The sequence below is a fragment of the Aphis gossypii genome, chromosome X (assembly GCF_020184175.1).
Source record: "Aphis gossypii isolate Hap1 chromosome X, ASM2018417v2, whole genome shotgun sequence".
NCBI classification, from domain to species: Eukaryota; Metazoa; Arthropoda; class Insecta; order Hemiptera; family Aphididae; genus Aphis; species Aphis gossypii.
In genome coordinates this window covers 30628267-30650531 of record NC_065533.1, presented here as the reverse complement: position 1 = coordinate 30650531, position 22265 = coordinate 30628267, and the positions used below count along the sequence as shown (strand labels likewise).

At 28.6% G+C, this 22265-nt stretch overlaps 2 protein-coding genes and 1 long non-coding RNA gene across 3 annotated transcripts; all 3 read left to right on the top strand.

Annotated features, from left to right (window-relative positions):
• Positions 1-57: 57 nt before the first annotated feature.
• LOC126552097 (uncharacterized) lies at positions 58-6239 on the top strand. The gene is made up of 2 exons (XR_007605949.1): positions 58-225; positions 5393-6239. It is a non-coding gene; the product is annotated as an uncharacterized LOC126552097 (long non-coding RNA).
• Positions 6240-16155: 9916 nt separating this feature from the next.
• Positions 16156-18007, top strand: LOC126552466 (chromobox protein homolog 1-like). The gene is made up of 2 exons (XM_050207167.1): positions 16156-16274; positions 17482-18007. The coding sequence occupies exons 1-2, from the start codon at positions 16156-16158 to the stop codon at positions 18005-18007; spliced, it is 645 nt and encodes a 214-aa protein (XP_050063124.1).
• A 1220-nt stretch (positions 18008-19227) lies between these two features.
• Positions 19228-21422, top strand: LOC126552465 (uncharacterized). The gene is made up of 3 exons (XM_050207166.1): positions 19228-19933; positions 20220-20715; positions 20818-21422. Exons 1-3 carry the CDS (start codon positions 19484-19486, stop codon positions 21420-21422), a joined length of 1551 nt encoding a protein of 516 aa, XP_050063123.1. The 5' UTR covers positions 19228-19483.
• The last annotated feature ends 843 nt before the right edge of the window (positions 21423-22265 follow it).

The window sequence follows — 22265 nt, the reverse complement described above, 5'->3', positions numbered from 1 at the left end:
GTCTGCTGCGTTTACGAAAGATGTTCGACATTCAACAAACGACGAAAGTACGAAACACTAAAACGCGCTCCCGTACAGAAATTCATCGGACCAGTTGTGCCAAATGTGCAGATCATGCGCGGTACTGGGCGTGGCTAAACGCGTGCTTGCGCCGCGTGAAAACACCTAAAAGCGCATTCTCTCGAACGTTATACGATTTTGTTTGTCCGGGTAGCATCCTCTTAAGTAAGGGTATTATAATTGAATAGCATACTATTAAGTTTCAATTATTTTTTTTTTTTAAGTTCAAAAAGTATTTTCAAATACAAATTATGGCTGAGTCATAATACATGCAAATGTAATACAAAGTTTATCATTAGTTGGTCTTATAGTGATTCAAAAATTATAATTATAATTATAAGAATTCATAGGCACATTTTTTGAGGAACACTTTTGAGGTTCAAATATTAACGAAAATTTGTCAAAATCATGAATATTTGCAAATTATTTTGTAATTCAAATTTATAAAAAATTGTGTAAAAGCAGCTAAGAGTTGATTATTGATTATTGAGACTTAATTATACTAATATGAAAAAACACATTGTTAAATCTTTAATGTAAATGATCTCAAGAACTACTCATTCTATCTTTAAGGTCCCCACACACTGCAGCGGTGGCGGTAAAATTCTATTGTCTCGGCGGTGGCGGTAAAATTGTGTCCAGACTCATTTTAACGCTACCGCCACCACCACCGCTGCAGTGTGTGGGCACCTTTAAGATGTTTTTATAAATAATATTTTGAAAATAATTTTTTTTATTAATATATTTTGAAAATATAAAAAAAATTTTGAAAATAATTTTTTTTATTAATATATTTTGAAAATAATTTATTTTTAAAGAAATTATTTGAAAAAATAAAAAATAATTTTTCAATTATTTTTTTTTTTTAAGTTCAAAAAGTATTTTCAAATACAAATTATGGCTGAGTCATAATACATGCAAATGTAATACAAAGTTTATCATAAGTTGGTCTTATAGTGATTCAAAAATTATAATTATAATTATAAGAATTCATAGGCACATTTTTTGAGGAACACTTTTGAGGTTCAAATATTAACGAAAATTTGTCAAAATCATGAATATTTGCAAATTATTTTGTAATTCAAATTTATAAAAAATTGTGTAAAAGCAGCTAAGAGTTGATTATTGATTATTGAGACTTAATTATACTAATATGAAAAAACACATTGTTAAATCTTTAATGTAAATGATCTCAAGAACTACTCATTCTATCTTTAAGGTCCCCACACACTGCAGCGGTGGCGGTAAAATTCTATTGTCTCGGCGGTGGCGGTAAAATTGTGTCCAGACTCATTTTAACGCTACCGCCACCACCACCGCTGCAGTGTGTGGGCACCTTTAAGATGTTTTTATAAATAATATTTTGAAAATAATTTTTTTTATTAATATATTTTGAAAATATAAAAAAAATTTTGAAAATAATTTATTTTTAAAGAAATTATTTGAAAAAATAAAAAATAATTTTTAAAACAATTTTTTTTTTTATAATAACTTTTTTTTATAAATAAATTTTTTTTTATATTTTGAAAATAATTTTTTTTTTATCAATATATTTAAAGAAATAAAAATATATATTTATAAATAATATTTTTTTATAAATATATTTTGAAACTAATTTTTTTTTAAAAATATATTTGAAAAAATAAATTTATAATTATATATATATACCAAATATATACTTCTTTATGAAGCTTAAGTTTATGATCAAGAAAATGAATTTGGTTTTACCATTAGTAATATGCTAAGTGAAAGACTTACTAATGTGGCAATTTTCAATGGACTTGCTAATTGGAAAAAGTGTGATGTATCATTACTAAAAATAACAGTATGCGATCAGTCATTAAAAATACTTTCAACAGTGGTACAATGCTTTACTCAACCTACTCTTTATTGTAAGATTATATTAACATTTGTGCTGATTTAGTTATAAATTATCTACCAGCTAATAATAATCATTGGATTCCTAAATGTTTTATTAGTACAGAATACAGATATTGCTCACTTTTTAAAATTAATAACTAAATGGCCACCACTTAAATTTGAAGCAAGAAGAGTTCGAAAAGTAATTTTACGGTTGTTATGTATGCTAATAAAATTGAAATTGAAATCTCTAGAAGATATTTATTGTTTATTATTAAGTTTATTTATTGTACTAACAAATGAAACAGACGGAACTGATGGTATGAAAAAATGAGAAACTCCGTGTGAAATGGATAAACAAAGAATTATCCATATTAGTTCAACTAGTTTAATGGAAACGAAACAATATTGGAAAATATATTAAATTCCGAAATAGACAAGGAAGTGCTTTCAGCAGAGTCTCAGAGAAGTTTAAACGAAGGTCTGGGAAACTTAATTTATCCATTTCAAAAATTGCCTGAAACAATTTTGATAAAAGTAAATCGTTTTTACAAGTCGGAAATAATTTCATCCCATTATATTTACCCGAACTAATACCATATATTATAAAATGTATGAAACTAGTACTTCTATGGTCAGAGATAATAATTCCAATTTTTGGTTATAGAAATGCAACTACGAGTTCTGTAGCCATTGAATCAAGTTTTAATAAATTAAAAAATGTCACATTTAAAAATATTGTATTACCTACGAATATTGAATTGTTTTTAAAACAACACATAACTTTGCTCCATGGTATGTCACTGTTAAAGTTGAATCACAATTTGTCGCTAAAAGATACAATGATTCAAAATAATAATGAAAGTCATTCCAATAAGGACAATTTACCACTTTATGACGAAAATTAAACTAACAAACGAAGTTCACCAGCATATTATGATAATTCTCATCATTCCGATGAAAACGAATCACCGTTGTATGAAAAGACTAACACAGCAAAAATAAATTTACCAACATGTTATCCTAATAGTCATTCTGATGATATTGATGATCATTCACCACGTTACGAAGAATTTGATTTAGATAGAGGAGTTTCACCAAAAAATGTATATATGTATTCCAATTCAGACGATTCATCACCTCACAAAAAAAGTTATTTGAGTAAAATAACTAATATAGAGTGTTATTCAATTGAAAAATATGTAAGCACTTCAAATTTAAAAAATTTAAAAGACATATAGAAGATGCTATCAATTGAAAGTTATGAAAAAAAATTGACAATTGTATTGGAAGTATTTCTATCAACTCCAATAAAATAAACACAAAATGTTTGTTATGTGCAGTAGGTAACTCTCCAACTTATAAAACTAAAAAATGCGCTGTCAGTGAAATTTCTGTTCATACATTGCCTTCGTGTTACTGACTAGACCAGGACAGAGTGGAACAACTATTATATGCATAACATATTCTGATGAAGTCTTATTTGTTGATGATTTGATACATGTATTGTATTACATGTATTGAAAGCTGGGATAAAAAATCAAATAATAAATAAAGAATTCGTTCTTATCTAAATCAAAATCCAGATCTTAAACATCTTCAATTGAATAAATTAAGAAAAATGAAGAATTTTCCTATTTTAAAAAATGGTTCTAGGGCTGAAGAAATTAAAAGTTTTGTGATTAAGGACTTCAGAAAAGCACTCTAAGTAACACTTATGCGTTTGACTCAGCTGTATCAATATTAATGGTTTCATACTGTGATAGTATCAATTATAATACTAGGGTTGATGGCTTAAATAACACGTTCCTTAAGTTCATAGCTGAAATAGTAAAGAATGAAATTTCAGCAAAGATATATTCTACTGAAAATATAGACCGTCTAATAATCATCGACTTTAGATAATCAAAACTTAATTATTACAAAAAAACATAATTTGGATACTACCTAGAATTTTGATGAACCACCACTCAAAAAGTTAAAAATATTAAAATATAAAGATAGCTACATTGAATATGGCTATACATATTTAAACGAAAATGGAAAAAAATGTTCCTCAATGTTTATTTGTGGTATGACAATGGCAAATGCATCATTAAAACCAAATAAGCTTATTAGGCACATGGAAACTAGTCATGTTCAGTACAAAAATAATACAAGGGACTTTTTTTTAAGAAAACTCGAAGAATTAAAAAAAAAATAAAAAAATGATAAATACTTATACCGTTGAAGACAAAATCTATCTAAAATGTTCTTATTTGGCAGCCCTGCACATAGCTAAATCAAAAAAACCATACTCGATTGGGGAAAAATTGTTAAAACCGTGTATGATTGATATTTGTACAGAATTATTTAGTAATGAGCACGTGACAGTGCAACACATAAAGGGCTTGTCAATTTATAATTAAATATAAATAAATAAAAAATAAATAAAAAATTTATTGTCAAAAATATCCTGATCCTGCGGTTGTATATGTTGATTTTGAACGTGCAGTAATTACAGCTATCACACATGTACATATTCAGGGTTATTTCTACCATTTGACACGATCAACATATAGAAAAGTACAGGAGTTAGGGTTGCAGACACAGTATAGGGAAAGCCAAAATTTAATTGAATTTTGTGGAAAAATGGATGGTTTGGCATTCTTACCAATAGGAGACGTTAAAGATGGTATGGCATACTTAAAAAACATTGTTCCTGAGGAGGCTGAACCTTTATTAAATTATTTTGATGAAACATATGTAAATGGCAAGTATAGGCAAGTTAAAAATGAAAATAATAAAACAATTTTAAGAAATTGTCACCTATTTTTCCACCAAATTTATGGAACGTAAATGAATCGACTTTAAAGAACGAAGAACGAACAAAGAATTCTACAGAAGGTTGGAACCTTAGGTTCAGTAAATTAGTAGGTCAAACACATCCAACAATATGGACTATTATAAATACAATTAGGTTAGAAGTGGCATCTGATGAAACTAAGCTAGCCCAAATTGAATTAGGTGTACCACAACAGAAGCGACAAAACACTGTGTATAAAAAATTACAAATCCAATCAAAAAAGTTATGTGAAGATTATAATAAAGGTACCCGTGACATTGAAAACTTTTTAACTGCCATTTTTTATACAATAAGGTATTGATAACATTTTTATTTATATTTTATTCTACTGACAAGATATTTATTTGTCTATACAATTTATTAATTTTTACTCTCTATTTTACAATGATGTATCCATAACTTTTTATTATATTTAATTCTACTGACAATTGGCAAGATATTTATTTGTAATTTTTTATAGACAATAATAATACCTAAAATATGACAGCAAAATATGATAACAAAATATAAAATTTGGTTTTTATTTTCATGGTTTTTTTTTTCATTTGGTTTTTTAGATTCTGAACGGAGTGATGAATGTATTGATTTTACAATGATGTATGTTTTTTTTTTTGTGTCTGTTTACAGCATAACTAGTCGAAATAATGCTTCAATTTCAAACTTCGGGGGTGGTACCCGATGGAAAAGTGAATATCCTTGGCGCATTATAAGATCCACCGAACCGATTTGGATAAAAATATCAGGGCATATTAAGATTGATATTGATATGGTTTCTGTGAAGTTTGAAAACTGTGCGATAAGTGGTTCCGGAGTTATGGCCTCTTAAATGCACAAAAAAAAAATTTAAAATGTCGGTAACCATGGTAACAATTTTAACAAAAAAATAAATAAATTATAAGTACTGATTATTATTATTATTTTATTTTTGGTAACCATGTTAACAATTTGTTATTATTATTATTTATTTTCTCCGTTCATTGTAACATTTTTCACTGATGATTCGCTCCTATTGGTTGCAGGAGAAGGTTCTTATGTAATACAATTTTAGTAAAATCCACCAAAAAAGTACGGAATCTGGATGTAGTAAAACAACAACAATGACGTGTCACTGTGTCTAGCAAGAAAATAAACTATATTTTTGTTTATTGTAAAGTCGCTATTGGTTAAAGACTAGAAATCGACTGGAAATTTCAGCAGCCTTGAGAATTAGCTTAACAAACTCTATAAAGCAAGAATTGACGAAATAATATTAAACCAACAACAACAATCAAGCCATTAAAAACCTTAATTTTATTATTATATTTATAAATCATTATTTTTTAATCTAAATTAAAATAAAATATTTAGTATGCATACATATTGTGGTAGGTACAACAAATTATCGTTTCTTTTTATAAAAAATAATTGAAATAATGTATGTATTATTTGTATTTATTATTTATTTATATTTGTATTATATTTATTATTTATAGTATTTCTTCTATTTAAGCAAGTACAGTACCTATATAAAAAAAAATGTAAAAAGGGGTCTCTAAAAAATTGAAACTGAAAAAGGGGGTCTCGACGGTAAAAAGGTTGAGAAACACTGCTATATACCACGAGTCTATATAGCCAACCACCGAATTTGTAGGAGGTATATCGGCAATCAACAATAATTTTGGGTAATGATTTTCCTTGATTTTATGTTAATTTTTTTTTTAAGTTCAATTTGTTTTGTCGTACTAGGTCAGTTTACATTTATTCTTTTATACTTAAAAATTATAAAAATGCATAAGTTATTGTAGTTAATACTACAATTTATAATATTAAGGTATAAATTATTAAAATAATATTTGACCAAATTGAATTGTCATTCGTACTTCGTAAAGGGACAAAATCGTTTTCTTCGTATGAAAAAATATTCTCTGTGGGTAGAAATTCTTTATTGTCATTAGCTTTATATTTATAAATACTCAATTTAATACTTGGAACAAAATCCGAATTCATATCAGAGTACATTGTTTTAAATAGTGTTGGGAGGAAGTAATGCAAAAGCGGTTCCTTCCCGGTCGTCGATTCAACTCAAAAAAAAAAAAAAATAGTGTTAATTTAATTCCTTCAGATGAGGCAGAGCAATATTCACTAAGAGATATAACTCCTGATCCTTTTATAACAGTAATAATAGGATTTTCATTTAAACATGTTATTAAGTTTTGAAGATTTACAGCGAAAAGCCATGAGTTTGATGACAATAATTTATAAAAGATCATGATCAATTGAAGTACAAAATTTAGGGATTTCAGTTAACTATGTATTAATATTAATAGATTGATTTCACATTCGTTGGTATTTGTCACTCTTTGAATTACAAGATTTTTACAAATTTTAAAATTGTTTGTGTCGATGCATATATTAACAACATTTTGGTCTAAATTAACAAAATATTCTTGATTTATAGTAATAAATTAAAAACTAAACTCTAGGTTTTATGAACATAAAAGCGTTACCTTCTACCAATACTGAATCAGGCAAAATATTATATAAACTAAAAACATTGCTAGATATAAAGAAGTATTTGAAAACAATGAACTCTGAGGAGTAGTAATCTTAGCTTCTCACAAGTATGGAAAATCAACAAATCTTAACTATGCTTAAGTACTTCTTAGAAATTCAGGTAGATTCTTTGGGAAAACCAATCACAAACTCTGAAACACCAATAACAGATTATGATGAACTACCTATTTAAAAACCTTAAGATAAGTAAGGAAACTAACATAATGAACCAACACTTTGGAAAATATCCGGTTTTGTATGCAAATTTTAAAACAGAAAATGCAATAAATTCTTATTTCAGTACTATTGATAAAACTAAAGATATAATTCACGAATCCTTTGAATAACATCAAGCGCGGATCTAGAAATCACAAAGGGGGGGGGAGTACGTACTGTAATTTACAAACAATTATAATATTTTTATAGTAATTTTATTTTATATAACTTAAAATACGGCCCTCCCTCAGATCCGCGCCTGAATAACATAGTTATTTAAGAAAAAAGTACTAAAATGAGTGATAAACATAGAAAAATAAGTACATTTTTGTGTGGTGATACTAGTTATAAAAGGACTGTTTTCATGATATTATAATTGGTCTTAGATCATTGTGAAAATTGTTATCAAAGCATTATAATAAACTATGTTTTGCACTAATTGATGAACTCGAATCGTCAACAGTAACAAATACTACAACACACACTTTGGTTCAAGATTATAAAAATATTTTTATGTTTTTAAAACTATTTTTATTATTTTTAAAAAAACAAAAAAAAACGTTTTTCAAGCATTTGTGACTAGAATATCTTCCTAAGTTATTCATGAAATACTGCCTTCATGTATAGATTAAAACCATTCTATAGCATTCGTGAGTTAATTGGTTTTTTTTGGATTAACTAATAATGAGTTAGAATATCTTTTTCAAAAACCAGAATTTAAAGATGTACAAATAACAATAGAAGATATAAAAGCTTATTGTGGTGTTGGTTTACAATAAAATTGCACTAAATATAAAAGTAAAAGAACAAATATATTGCATATGGTCAATTTTTAAATGTTCTACATTATAACAATATAACAGAATTAAAAACTCATCCAATCCCACCGCTGCCATTAAATTGTTATAAGCTTATCAGTTGTAAGAAGCTCATCTGTTGAGTCTTATCGTTTTCTTCATAGCATATCTGCAATGTCATTCTTGGTTATTAAGTATTTGAAGTTGAAAATAAAAATGTAGAGGTAGGTAATATCACCAAATTATAATTTATTAAGTAATGGATATGAAACATATTATAATCGTCATTTAATCAATTACAGGATATTGAAAATTAAGTTTTAGCGGATGTTCTTTGTTCATAATAACCCCACGTTCGTCTATTAGACACGTTGGACATGAAGTTGGCGTGTCCAAAACTTAAGTTCATAGGATTAAAAAAAAAAAAAAAAAAAAAAAAACAAACGACACCCTTACAAACCAGATTAAGTCCAACATTTACGCATAACAGACCCAAAAAAAAGATTAAATTTTATTTTTTGGTTTATGGTGATGTCTGAGGATGATTCATTATAAATTAATCATATTTTGTGGACTGATGAAAGAAAATTTACTAATAAAGGAATATTAAATAAACAAAATAATCGTTATTGGTCGAATGAAAATCCTCACTGGGCTGTTCCCAAAAACTTCCAAATACAAATGTATGGGTTGGTTTGATTGGTGGGAAATTACTAGGGCCCCATGTCTATGATGGAACTTTAACGGGAAGAAGATACTTAGATTTTTGCGTAATGGTTTGTAATTACTCCTTGATGATTTACCTTTAGTTAAACGTAGAAACATTTATTATCAGCAAGATGGCGCCCTGCTCATAATGCTCAAATTATTCAAGATTTTTTGAGAAAAAAATTTGGTGAAAAATGTATTGCAACACATGGTCAAGTCGAGTGGCCCCCGAGGTCACTGGATTTAATATCTTAAGATTTTTTTTCGTGGAACCACTTGAAGAATGTTGTTTATGCTGATCCTCCAATCAACATTCAAGACTTAAACAACAAAATTATACACGCGAGTAACCTCTTAAATCAAAATCAAATACTACAAGCAAGTAGCAACTACTCGTGAATGTGTACGTCGTTTTGATGCATGCACTCTACACAACGGAGGTATGTTCGAACAATTCATTGAATAGTAAATGATGCAAGTAATTTCTGTAAATTAAATTGTAAATAAAATAAAAAAGAAATATAGAATTTTGTTTTCTGAAAACACATGTTTAAATTATGTTATTACATAATGTGTAACAATAAAATTAAATATTAATTCATAAACAGTAAATAATTTATCACTTCAATAATAATAATTTTGATTACATTATGGTGTTTATAAGGAAATAATACATACTAACAATTAAAAAAATTAATTAGATTTTTTTTTAATTATATTTTTAGCTCTAATTTAGAAAATTTTGAGTTTACAATACAAGTTGATACATCAAAAATATTTTAAAAAATCGAACAATCCAAAAATGATGTTTAAAATAGGGGTTGCCATTAAAAAAATTTAAGTTAAACATTTTTAAATCATAAGAATTTATGATCTAGAAGTCTAATTTAACGTCTTGCAAACAGAATAGAAAAATATTAAAAGGGAATGAATGATAAAGTGTACCCTGTTTCTTAAGACATACCGTGTGTGCAATTAAAAGCAAAATATAATTGTAGAACTATTGAAAAATCAGTAGGTAAAGTTGAATATAGAGTGAGTATAAAAATTTCATTAATTGTCATTAATATAGTTTTGACATTGCTTAAATTTTTCTTATACATTATTTATTCATTACCTACTTGATTATAATATTGCAGAAGTATTGAAAAAACGCTGTGCCTATATCCCCAACAGTCGGGTCTTTATTGAAACCCTTGACAACTATGATAAGAAATGCGCATGATAACAATATGCGATACTTATTATTTATTTATATATAATGCGATGATTAATTCATAATTACAAATTCATTTAATTGTTTAGTATAGTTTATAATTTTTGTATAATCATATAAAGAGAGAAAAGAGTATAATTATGAAGATATGTTAAGGCAAAAGATAACAAAAATCTAAACTATAAAACTCAAGTTATATCACAGTAAGTTTTCTGTACGTCTTCATTAAAAAATCTAAAAAAAAAAAAAAATTACAATAATAATTTACCACTTTGGTTATATTACAGTTAGTTATTTGTACGTCTTTATCAAACAATTTACAATAATAATTCACCACATTAATCACACTCATTTTTACAATTTTGATAAAATCAATTATTTCCTACTCTATTATTTCTATTTATTAAACCTGCACATTTCAAATCATACCACTCAAGGCACGAGTCACATAAAATTGATTTTTGTGATTTTAAGTATAAATCACACAACGGATAAATCCAATTTGTTTTTTTTTTTAATTTTAACATTTTTTTTATAAAATTCCATGCAGTTTCAGTGCAATATGACTTAACCTATTTCATCCTGCTTCCCGTGTTCTTTGACTAAATCTCTTCCCGTGCCACAGTGTCGTCGCGCACATAGAGTTGCCTATCCATGCGATTCGAGGCGTAGGTCAAGGTTAGGTGTTATATTATTATTATTATTATTGGGTGCGAACAAATCCTAAGAAAAACTTTTTATTTTTGCAATTTTTTAAAATCTCCTTTTAACATATTATTTCCAAACTATATTTTATGTGGTTAAAATTAACATCTTATTTTAATAGAAAATGTTTCAAATGTGTAAAATAAATTATGACTTTTTTATTAGCAAAATAAAAAATATAACAGTGTATCTACAGATACTCAAAAGAAAAGTTTTATTTTTTCAATTTTTAGAACTCTCCTATTAACATATTATTTTCAAACTATATTTTATGTGGTTAAAATTAACATTTTATTTTAATGGCAAATGTTTCAAATGTGTAAGATAAATTATGACTTTTTTATTAGCAAAATAAAAAATATAACGGTGTATTTACACCTAATCCTAAGAAAAAATTTTTATTTTTTCAATTTTTAGAACTGTCCTATTAACATATTTTTTCCAAATTATATTTTATGTGGTTAAAATTAACATTTTATTTTAATTGCAAATGTTTCAAATGTGTAAGATAAATTATGACTTTTTTATTAGCAAAATAAAAAGTATAACAGTGTATCTACAAATATTCCTAAGAAAAAATTTTTATTTTTTCAATTTTTAGAACTGTCCTATTAACATATTTTTTCCAAATTATATTTTATGTGGTTAAAATTAACATTTTATTTTAATTGCAAATGTTTCAAAAGTGAAAAATTAATTATGACTTTTTTATAAGTAAAATAAAAAACATAACAGTGTATTTACATGTACCTTTAATTTTTGCAATTTTTAATTTTCTCATATTAACATATTATTTCCAAACTATATTTTATGTGGTTAAAATTAACATCTTAATTTAATAGCAAATATTTCAAATGTGTAAAACTAATTATGACTTTTTTATTAGCAAAATAAAAAATATAACGATGTATTTACACATTCTCGTAAGAAATAATTTTTCATTTTCTCCTATAAACATATTATTTCCAAACTATATTTCATGCGGTTAAAATTAATATCTTATTTTAATAGCAAATGTTTCAAATGTGTAAAATAAATTACGACCTTTTTATTAGCAAAATAAAATATATAACCGTATCTACAAATAATCCTAAGAAAAAATTTTTATTTTTTCAATTTTTAGAACTCTCCTATTAACATATTATTTCCAAACTATATTTTATGTGATTAAAATTAACATTTTATTTTAACGGCAAATGTTTCAAATGTGTAAATTAAATTAGTTACGATTAAGAATTAATTTTAAGTGCTGCCCCACATATTGTATCTACACCATGTGGTCATTGCACCAGACCGGATCGACCACAGGTCCCCCGTCCCCCTTAAATAACCTATTTCATCGTGTGTCCACTGTTTATTGACTAAATCTTTTACCGTTCCTTGGTGTCGTCGCGCACATATTGTTGCCTATCCGTGCGATTCGAGGCGTATGTCTCGAAGGTTAAGAGTTACCCAGACAGCAATTTGTGAATAATAATGTTGAATTAATATTTTGTCTAGTTTAAATATAAAATGTTTAAATTTTTACATTTTCACAACATTTTTAAAATATAATAAAAGTTATATTATAATGCTAATATTTTTTGAATCTTTTTATCTTTTTGTTTTTATAATATTAATACTTTAATCAAAAAATAATTTTTGTACAATATTATATAGATAATTTAAATTAATATTTTAAATTCATTATTCTTTGAAGGTTTTGATTTAATGAAACTTTTAACATTCTAATTGAATCTTCAAATAAACATTTTACAAACATTGAACTATACATACAATTTAATATTACATGTTAAATATACTCTGAATATTCTAACATATTTTAATTCCTAATATTTTAAATCAATCTAAAGAGGAACATTTTAGAAATACTAATTTTTAAATAATCTTATTTAGTTCAACTTAATTATTATCATACAATACAGATTTATATAATATTAATAATACTTCAGAAAGAAACATTTATTATTTATTAATTTTACCTATACTTATTATATAGGTATAAGATATAATATTATTATGGTGTACGATTTATAGTTAGACGCTAGGTTCATGCATGGACGCCGTGTGCGAAAATAGAATCTTGCGTCGTTAAGGTAGATTATTTCTATCGACACGCGATATCGTGCACCATACAACCATGAGAACGATATGTGTATTGGAAATTTGGAAACCCGTATAATATCTAAATACGTGCGTCTATGTGAACCTATAGCCATATAAGCAATATAAATTATAAATATATAATAAAGAGTTTACGAATTATTATCCGTTTCGTGATAAACTCCTACAGTCCTATAGGAAATACAGTTTTTGTCCATCAATTATAATAAATGTAAAAATTAGACGTAAAACTTACTGCTGCTATTTTTATAATATTATATTATACTTTATAACTAAGAGCAAGAAAGCCCAATGTTGTAGGTACGTTTCGCAATTGTTTAGGTACTATATTATATGCTTCGCTGTGATTGGTTGGTATACTTGGTGAGCGTTTGGTATACCAGAGTGTTTATACATTCTTATCACACGATTTATGCTGAATTCTATTTTCTTGAAAAAAAAAAAATGAAAGATTATGATTTGTTATGTAAGTCAGAAGAGGATGAACAGTTGGAATTAAAGGATAATACAACTTAAGTATAGAGAAAATAAAGGATTTAGTAAAATTAAAATATTAACTAAAAATCATAGCTAAATAACTAGGTATGATCGCAACTTTGTGATACGCAGGTGTCATGGCCGCCACTGGCAGTGATAGATAAGACGTATACCGACCAACGTAGTACGGTGATAAAAATCACTGCCAGTTAAGATTTCTTTCCATGCCAAATCGTGAATAGTACGTGCGCAGCCCAGAACGCAAATGCGTCTTAATGAGATCATACCTAGTTATTTAGCCATGCTAAAAATGGAGGTGTTGTATATTTGGTAGTGGTACACACTATATCATTATTATTACTTTTGAGATTATGTTACATAACACAGCGATAAACATTATTTGTGTGTGTATGTGTGTGCACTTTTTTGTGTCACGTTAGTTTTACATTATGTTATAAAAACTTAATAATAAGTATGATTTATCAATCCACATGGTACTAATATAGTTATATTATATCTACTATAAATACTGTAATAAATAAAATATTGATAAAAAAGTGCCTGCTTATTATTTCACTTTATTAATTGGGTATGTTATTACACTATGTTTGTTCGTTAAGTTAATTATTTTTGTTTTGCCTGATAATACATTTGAACGGACAAATTTGTTTCTGTGTAAAATTTAAAAATTTTTAGTACTTATATACCATATTTGAAATGATTGATTTTGTATTATTATATTTTTTATATATTATGGAATACTAAATTGCAGATGTAAATCATATTTTTATTATATTTGTTTATTTATTACAATATATTACATTTTTATTATATATTTTATGAATAATTATGGGTATATTATCAGAAATAACGAATACGCACATAGTTATGTAAGCCAATCCGGGGGCTCTTGTGGGAATAGGCCACGGGTATGGTTGGGTAAATATAGGGATAGTTTTGATACATAGAATCAGAATATACTTTTATTAACTTACTGCAGGTATTTTCTCGGGTACTTAGCGTAACCACTGCCCACAAGTTTTAACTGCAATCTAACATTCTTTGTTAGTGTATCTGTGTGACTCCATCTTTAACAACAAGCACCAAAAACGAGACGTCGAGATACGTCATTAAGTAATTTAGTGTACAAGTGTAGTACGAAGTCGGGATAGTAAGCGCACCAATAATTATAGTGTACTTATGATGCATTTGAGGTGTTATTGCACATTTTCAAATTCGTGTCCGAATTTACAACAACAACTACTACAAGGACACCTGGTTTCACCCAGAAGGCGACGACTCGACGTAAACAAGAGATGCACCACTATATATAAGGGAGCCTGAAGACCAGCAACGGTAGATGTACCAAAGCTATCTTTCACGATACTCAGCCACTTATTTTGTTTGTTACATGTATTTCATTTATACGCAATAAATATATATTTCGTTATTGAGTTTAACTTTCGTTCAAAATAACCATCTGGATTTAAATCTGATACCGGCACGCTACATTACACTATGTTTAAAAAATAAATTATATAACCCCCCCCCCCTACAGAACAAAATCATATCTACACCACTGTAATGAACGGTTAACTATCAGGATTTGAGAGTAATGGTAAAAACGCACCGTCTTGCCCTCAGAAATACTATCACAATTCAATTTTTTAATAGGTGTATTGTATTTGCTCTAGAGACTAGAAGTCTAGAAACAAAAAGTTCCAACTGTTCATCCTCTTCTGACTTACATAACAAATCATAATCTTTCATTTTTTTTTTCAAGAAAATAGAATTCAGCATAAATCGTGTGATAAGAATGTATAAACACTCTGGTATACCAAACGCTCACCAAGTATACCAACCAATCACAGCGAAGCATTTTTATGCGCGTGCACGCGCACGATAATAAATGTACCTATTGATGAGGAGCAAAGTCGCAGTCACGTTTATTTTGTCGTGAGTTGATTGTCGTTCAGTCTATGTGAAATTCAGTATTTTCAGAAAATAAACAGTAAAAATACCGCATCGCCGCTATAGTTAGCCATCGTTGTCCCAGTGCCATATAGTTTTCATTTTTCATCTCGCTATCTTGTCGAAACTTGTCGACGCCAAACATCGATTTTTCATTGTTACATTCTCAAGTCTTCAACATGAACAAAAAGTGAGTACCAACTTGTATGTTATGCTCATGGACGGGTGACTAATATGTCGTCAATTGATTTTTACTAGCCGTTTTCATTGTTTGTACACGTCTTTCCCACATCGATCTATTATTTTTTCCCGAAATAAACTAATCGAAACTTCTCCCGTAGAAGACACCATTTGTTATTTAGGCTAGGTTATGTCACCGTCGCCGTTGTTGATAAAACATTATTTGTTACCAATACTATTTCAGATCTATGATGGATAAATTATCGGTGTACAACGTTTCGATCTAGAACCGCTGGACGGTTTTTACTTTTTGTTAAGTGTTTTGTCTCTCCTGTGTAGTCTAAGGACTACAGAAAGCGACAAAACATATTAACAGCATTGTATAAGAACTACCGTGTCGTGTCGAACTAACCTATTATGTCGACGGATATGGGGCTGCACATGAAAAAGTACCAGAAAAAATTATGGGTGCTACCGATGCTAGTGGGCAACTGATGTTATTAATGAAGTTCCAAGGAATTGACGATTTGAAATTAATCGAGGCTAAAAAGGCATATTTGATATGCCCGAAAATGGTGCTGAAGTATTATGAAGAAAGATTAGTATGGCATGTTAGTGACTAAGTATTTTCATAAAATGGCATTTTTTTTTTCTTTAATACAGATTCATGTATCAACTTATGTATTAAAGAATTAAATCAAATAAAACTAGTGAATTATTATTTATTATTTTTTTTTAACTGACGTTATTTGAAATGACCGACAAAAAGATGAAGTGTTTTCTGTGATATCACAAGTGTAATACTTTCGTACTACACTTGTACACTTAATTACTTAATGACGTATTTCGACGTCTCGTTGTTGGTGCTTGTTGTTAAAGATGGAGTCACACAGATAGGTAAAATAAAATGTTAGTAGGTTTTTTGATGTTCAGTTAAAACAGTAAGTTTTTAATAAAATAAAATAAGTCGAAATATTAACAAAGAATGTTAGTTTGCAGTTAAAACTTGTGGGCAGTGGTTACGCTCAGTACCCGAGAAAATACCTGCAGCTACTGTATTACATACAACGCATTTATGTACACATTCGTTTTCATGTTTTCCCATTTGTAGTGTAGTGTTGCCACCTTAATATACACAACATAAAGTCGGGACATTTCGTCGGATGGAAATAATTGGATTCCTGTCCATTTGACAAACTCATTCTTACGATAAGTAAATTAGGTAGATAGGTATTACTTTTGTTCTACAAATTTACAATTTTCATATCATGATTTTAATTCTTTTTTTATGGATAAATATTTAACACGGGTAACTAGAAGTGTGTAATATAATATATTATTAAATTGTATCATACATTTATTTTCTTATTTTAAAATATTAAGAATACTATCTTGTTATTATTATTTGATATTTTATTTTACCTTTTCCAATGATAGTTCTGTAATCATTTGTGCTTATTATAGATCATATTACTTTACACATTTTATGATTTCTAGTTAAAAAAAAAAAAAACTAAAAAATACTGTTTGTATTAATTTAACAAAGTTGCTGTGGTTTTTATTTTTTCATGCACGCATAAAAGTTGTTTTTTCAACTGTTGTTAATATTTTTAAAAAAAAAAAAAGAAAATTTATGTATGATTTCAACTTAGGAATAATGTTTTTAAGGGTTACTAATTCTGTATAAAAACAAAATACACTTGTTGGTGTCATTTGTTGCAAACCTATTTAAAATAACTGATAAATAAATTTTGATGTATTGTTAACATATTAATGTACTTTTATTGCAGATCCAAAGAAAATGATTCCATTTTGAAAATCGCACAAAGAATTATAGGTGCTACCAATGTTAGTGGGCAACTGATGCTATTAACGAAGTGCCAAGGAATTGACGATTTGGAATTAATCGTTGCTAAAAAGGCATATTCTATGTACCCGCAATTGGTGCTGAAGTATTACGAAGAAATAATAATAATGCAAGATAATAGACACACATTATCTAAATCAACCGGATCAGCGGATTCTAGAGCGTCTACAAGAAGTAGAACAAAAAAAAATGCGCTTAATGTTGATGGTGAACAAAGTGGTGTGACAGAGGACGTGAAAAATCATGTCGACGGATATGGGGCTGCACATGAAAAAGTACCAGAAAAAATTATGGGTGCTACCGATGCTAGTGGGCAACTGATGTTATTAATGAAGTTCCAAGGAATTGACGATTTGGAATTAATCGAGGCTAAAAAGGCATATTTGATATGCCCGAAAATGGTGCTGAAGTATTATGAAGAAAGATTAGTATGGCATGTTAGTGACTAAGTATTTTCATAAAATGGCATTTTTTTTTTCTTTAATACAGATTCATGTATCAACTTATGTATTAAGGAATTAAATCAAATAAAACTAGTGAATTATTATTTATTATTTTTTTTTAACTGACGTTATTTGAAATGACCGACAAAAAGATGAAGTGTTTTCTGTGATATCACAAGTGTAATACTTTCGTACTACACTTGTACACTTAATTACGTATTTCGACGTCTCGTTGTTGGTACTTGTTGTTAAAGATGGAGTCACACGGATAGGTAAAATAAAATGTTAGTAGGTTTTTTGATGTTCAGTTAAAACAGTAAGTTTTTAATAAAATAAAATAAGTCGAAATATTAACAAAGAATGTTAGTTTGCAGTTAAAACTTGTGGGCAGTGGTTACGCTCAGTACTCGAGAAAATACCTGCACCCACACATCAAAAAAATGTTGTAATAACATTACTATAAATTGTTTTTAAAATGTTAACATTATCTGAAGGTTAATTAGAAATTAATTTTGATTAAAGTAATATTATCAGAACATTATTACATAATTATTTGGCCACCATATCAATGTTACTATAATAATAGTAGTAAATATTATGACAATATTTTTTTTAGTATCAGAATGTTACTGTTATATTGTTATAATAATTAAATATTTTTAATATAACATTATGACAATAAAATGGCAATAAAATTATAACAACATTATTATAATAACTATTTTTTATTTTGAAATAAGATTATAACAATTTTAATTATAATATTTTAATTTATAAAATATAATCTATAATATAAAAATGAATCGCAAAAGTGTTGTAAGCGCATAACTCAACAACGCCTGGACCGATTTCGCTCATTCTTTTTTTGTTTGGGTCGTAATTGCCAGGAGAAGGTTCTTACGGACGAAAAATTTGAGAAAGTTATCGGGTCAGAGAAATATGACGAGGTGGTGATGAAATTACAGAAGCGCTATCTATTCAGTAAATAGTCAACTAAATTATTTTTGGTAGTCAATGGCAACCATTTAAATAAAATAAATCATTTATTTAAAATGTTTTTAAAAATGCATGCAAATAGACATACAAACAACGCCTGGACCAATTTGGCCAAATCTTTTTTTCAAATGTTCGTTGAAGTCCAAGGATGGTTTTTTCGGCGAGAAAAATTAGAATTATTGCTGGAAAAACCCTAAAAATAGCCCTTCCTATAATATTTATAATATAATACTGATCGTATCCATGGCAACCAACAGTGTTTTATTATTTTTAAATAAATAAAACAATTCGTACGGCTTAAAAGGATTTGACTTCAAGTCATATCAAATTTAAAAAAAAAAAAAAGTTGTCTGTTACCTAATCTACTGAGTTTGCTTTTGTCAACTGTTACACGAAACAAATTCGTATATCGTGTTTTGTGCAGAGTGTTTAGTTAGTTAGTGTTTGTTTAGTTCGTGATTAGTGAAAAAATAATTTATATTTGATATGCCTCCTATAAGACGAAGCAATTTAGGTAGAAGAACCAGAAATGCTACGAACCAAGCTAATTACCGATCTAATTCACAAACGCGTGAAGCGCGAGCGCGACATTCAACTAATAATCGCGCAAGTTTGAATCGAGCTGCTTTCAGTTACGATGTGTCAATTGACTACAGTAACTACCAATGTGTTGTTATTGGTTCTATGAACTCGGTTTGCTCACACTGTAAGGCATTAAAATACAAAAACGAAGCCAATGGATTGTGTTGCGCAAATGGTAAAGTGAAATTGATACCATTGGATCCACCACCAGAACCATTGTACTCATTGGTTTCAGGAATAGGAACAGATTCTATACACTTTTTGACAAATATCCAACAATATAACAATTTCTTTCAAATTACTTCATTTGGGGCAACAAATGTAGTTCGGGAAAATTTTATGCCAACTTTCAAGGTATGTATTATAGCAGTTACTCATAATTATTTTAGCGAACAAAATTTTCTGTCACCAAAGTTAAGATGTGTCACTAATCTTCAATTTCTTAATCATTACGAAATATATCACTTAGTCATCATATTATATGGTGTTTCAGTTTCAGTGACACTTTTATTATATTTTATATTTGATAGATATTAGTTAAAACTAAATATATACTTTTTAAGATCAAATATTATTTAAGTTTGATCACCGACAATCCATTAATTTATACCACACCATAATATTTTTTTTTTATTTACAGATACAAGGGCAAATATATCACAGAGCAGGTTCACTGTTACCAGTGTCAGATAGCGACAACAAATTCCTGCAAATTTATTTTATGGGCAATTCACCACAAGAAATTGATCTGCGTTGTGCACATAACAATTTAGTAAAGAGGTCAATTGTAGAACAATTACAAACTTTATTTCATCAACACAATCAATTGATTATATTGTTTAAAACTGCCCTGGATCTGATGCCATCCGATAATCACAAAATTGTAATCAGAGCTGATAAAACACCTGCAGGTCAACATACAAGACGTTTTAATGCACCAACTATTGATGAAGTTGCTATCGTTGTAGTTGGAGAAAACTTGGAATCCTGTGATATTGTTTTACATCGTCGGAATGATCAATTACAACGTATAAAGGAAACACACCGCTCATATGATGCACTGCAATATCCCATTATATTTTGGCAAGGTGAAGATGGCTACGATTTCTCAATAAAAATGATAAATCCCATTGCAGGTAACTAAAATATTAGTTTAGCTATGGCGATAATATCTCAGTCATTACATTATGTATTTTAATTTAATATTTGAATGTTATTAAAACAAAATCTATTTACAGGTTCTGAAACCAACAAAAAAGTCAGTTCAATGAACTATTATTCATACCGCCTAATGATTCGGGAAAATGAAGATAATCACATATTGAAATGTCGGCGATTATATCACAAATATGTTGTTGACATGTATGTTAAAATTGAAACGGAGAGATTAACATTCATCAGGTTGAATCAAACCAAACTCCGATCTGAAGAGTATATTCACCTTCGAGATGCGATTAATACTGATGGAAATGCACAGAATGTCGGTCGGATGACTATTCTTCCAGCAACATATATCGGAAGCCCTCGGCATATGCACGAATATGCTCAAGATGCCATGTCGTATGTTCGTCATTATGGTACAGCAGATTTGTTCATCACATTTACATGCAATCCGCAATGGATAGAAATCAATCAGGAGTTATTCTCTGGGCAATCACCCATTGATCGTCGTGATATTACTGCCAGAGTCTTTAGACAAAAGTTGAAATCTTTAATGGATTTCATCGTAAAACATAATGTGTTTGGTGAGACACGCTGCTGGATGTATTCTGTGGAGTGGCAGAAACGAGGATTGCCACATGCACACATTTTGATTTGGTTGGTTGAAAACTTGAAAATATAAGGCCAAATGAAGTTGATGCAGTGATATCAGCTGAAATCCCTTAATGTACAAGTAGATCCTAGATTGCATGAGGTAGTTATCAAAAACATGATACATGGTCCCTGTGGAACTCTTAATCAAAATTCACCGTGTATGATGGATGGTTAATGTTCAAAACGATATCCACGGACATTAATATCGGAAACAATTACTGGTAATGACGGTTATCCATTGTATCGTCGCAGATCGACAGCAGACAATGGAAAATCAACAATTGTCAAATTAAATCAACAAGATATTGAAATAGATAATCGTTGGATTGTTCCATATTCACCCATTTTATCAAAGACATTCAAAGCACACATCAACGTTGAATCTTGCCATTCAGTGAAATCTATTAAATACATTTGCAAATATGTAACCAAAGGGAGTGATATGGCTGTGATTGGAATTGGTGCAGATAATTCAAATGATGAAGTTACCCAATACCAAATGGGCCGCTATGTCAGTAGTAATGAAGCAGTTTGGCGAATATTTTCTTTTCCTATTCATGAGAGACACCCTTCTGTTGTTCACTTAGCTGTGCATTTAGAAAATGGACAAAGAGTGTATTTTACAGCACAGAACGCAGTACAAAGAGCTGCTCAGCCACCATCTACTACATTAATCAGTTTTTTTGAGACATGCCAAAACGATGATTTCGCACAAACATTGCTATATTCTGAAATGCCAAAATATTATACCTGGAATCAATCCTCAAGGAGATTTATACGACGGAAACAAGGAAAACCAATTCCAGGATATACAGATGTATATTCCACCGATGCGATTGGCCGGATTTATTCAGTACATCCAAGCAATGAT

Excerpts from the sequence above, each read along its gene's own strand:
- LOC126552466 (XM_050207167.1), top strand. The coding sequence starts at position 16,156 with ATGGGTGCTACCGATGCTAGTGGGCAACTGATGTTATTAATGAAGTTC. Across the intron at positions 16,275-17,481 it reads TGCCCGAAAATGGTGCTGAA|ATCCAAAGAAAATGATTCCA; the intron begins GTATTATGAAGA and ends CTTTTATTGCAG.
- LOC126552465 (XM_050207166.1), top strand. The coding sequence starts at position 19,484 with ATGCCTCCTATAAGACGAAGCAATTTAGGTAGAAGAACCAGAAATGCT. Across the intron at positions 19,934-20,219 it reads ATTTTATGCCAACTTTCAAG|ATACAAGGGCAAATATATCA; the intron begins GTATGTATTATA and ends TTTTATTTACAG. Across the intron at positions 20,716-20,817 it reads AATGATAAATCCCATTGCAG|GTTCTGAAACCAACAAAAAA; the intron begins GTAACTAAAATA and ends ATCTATTTACAG.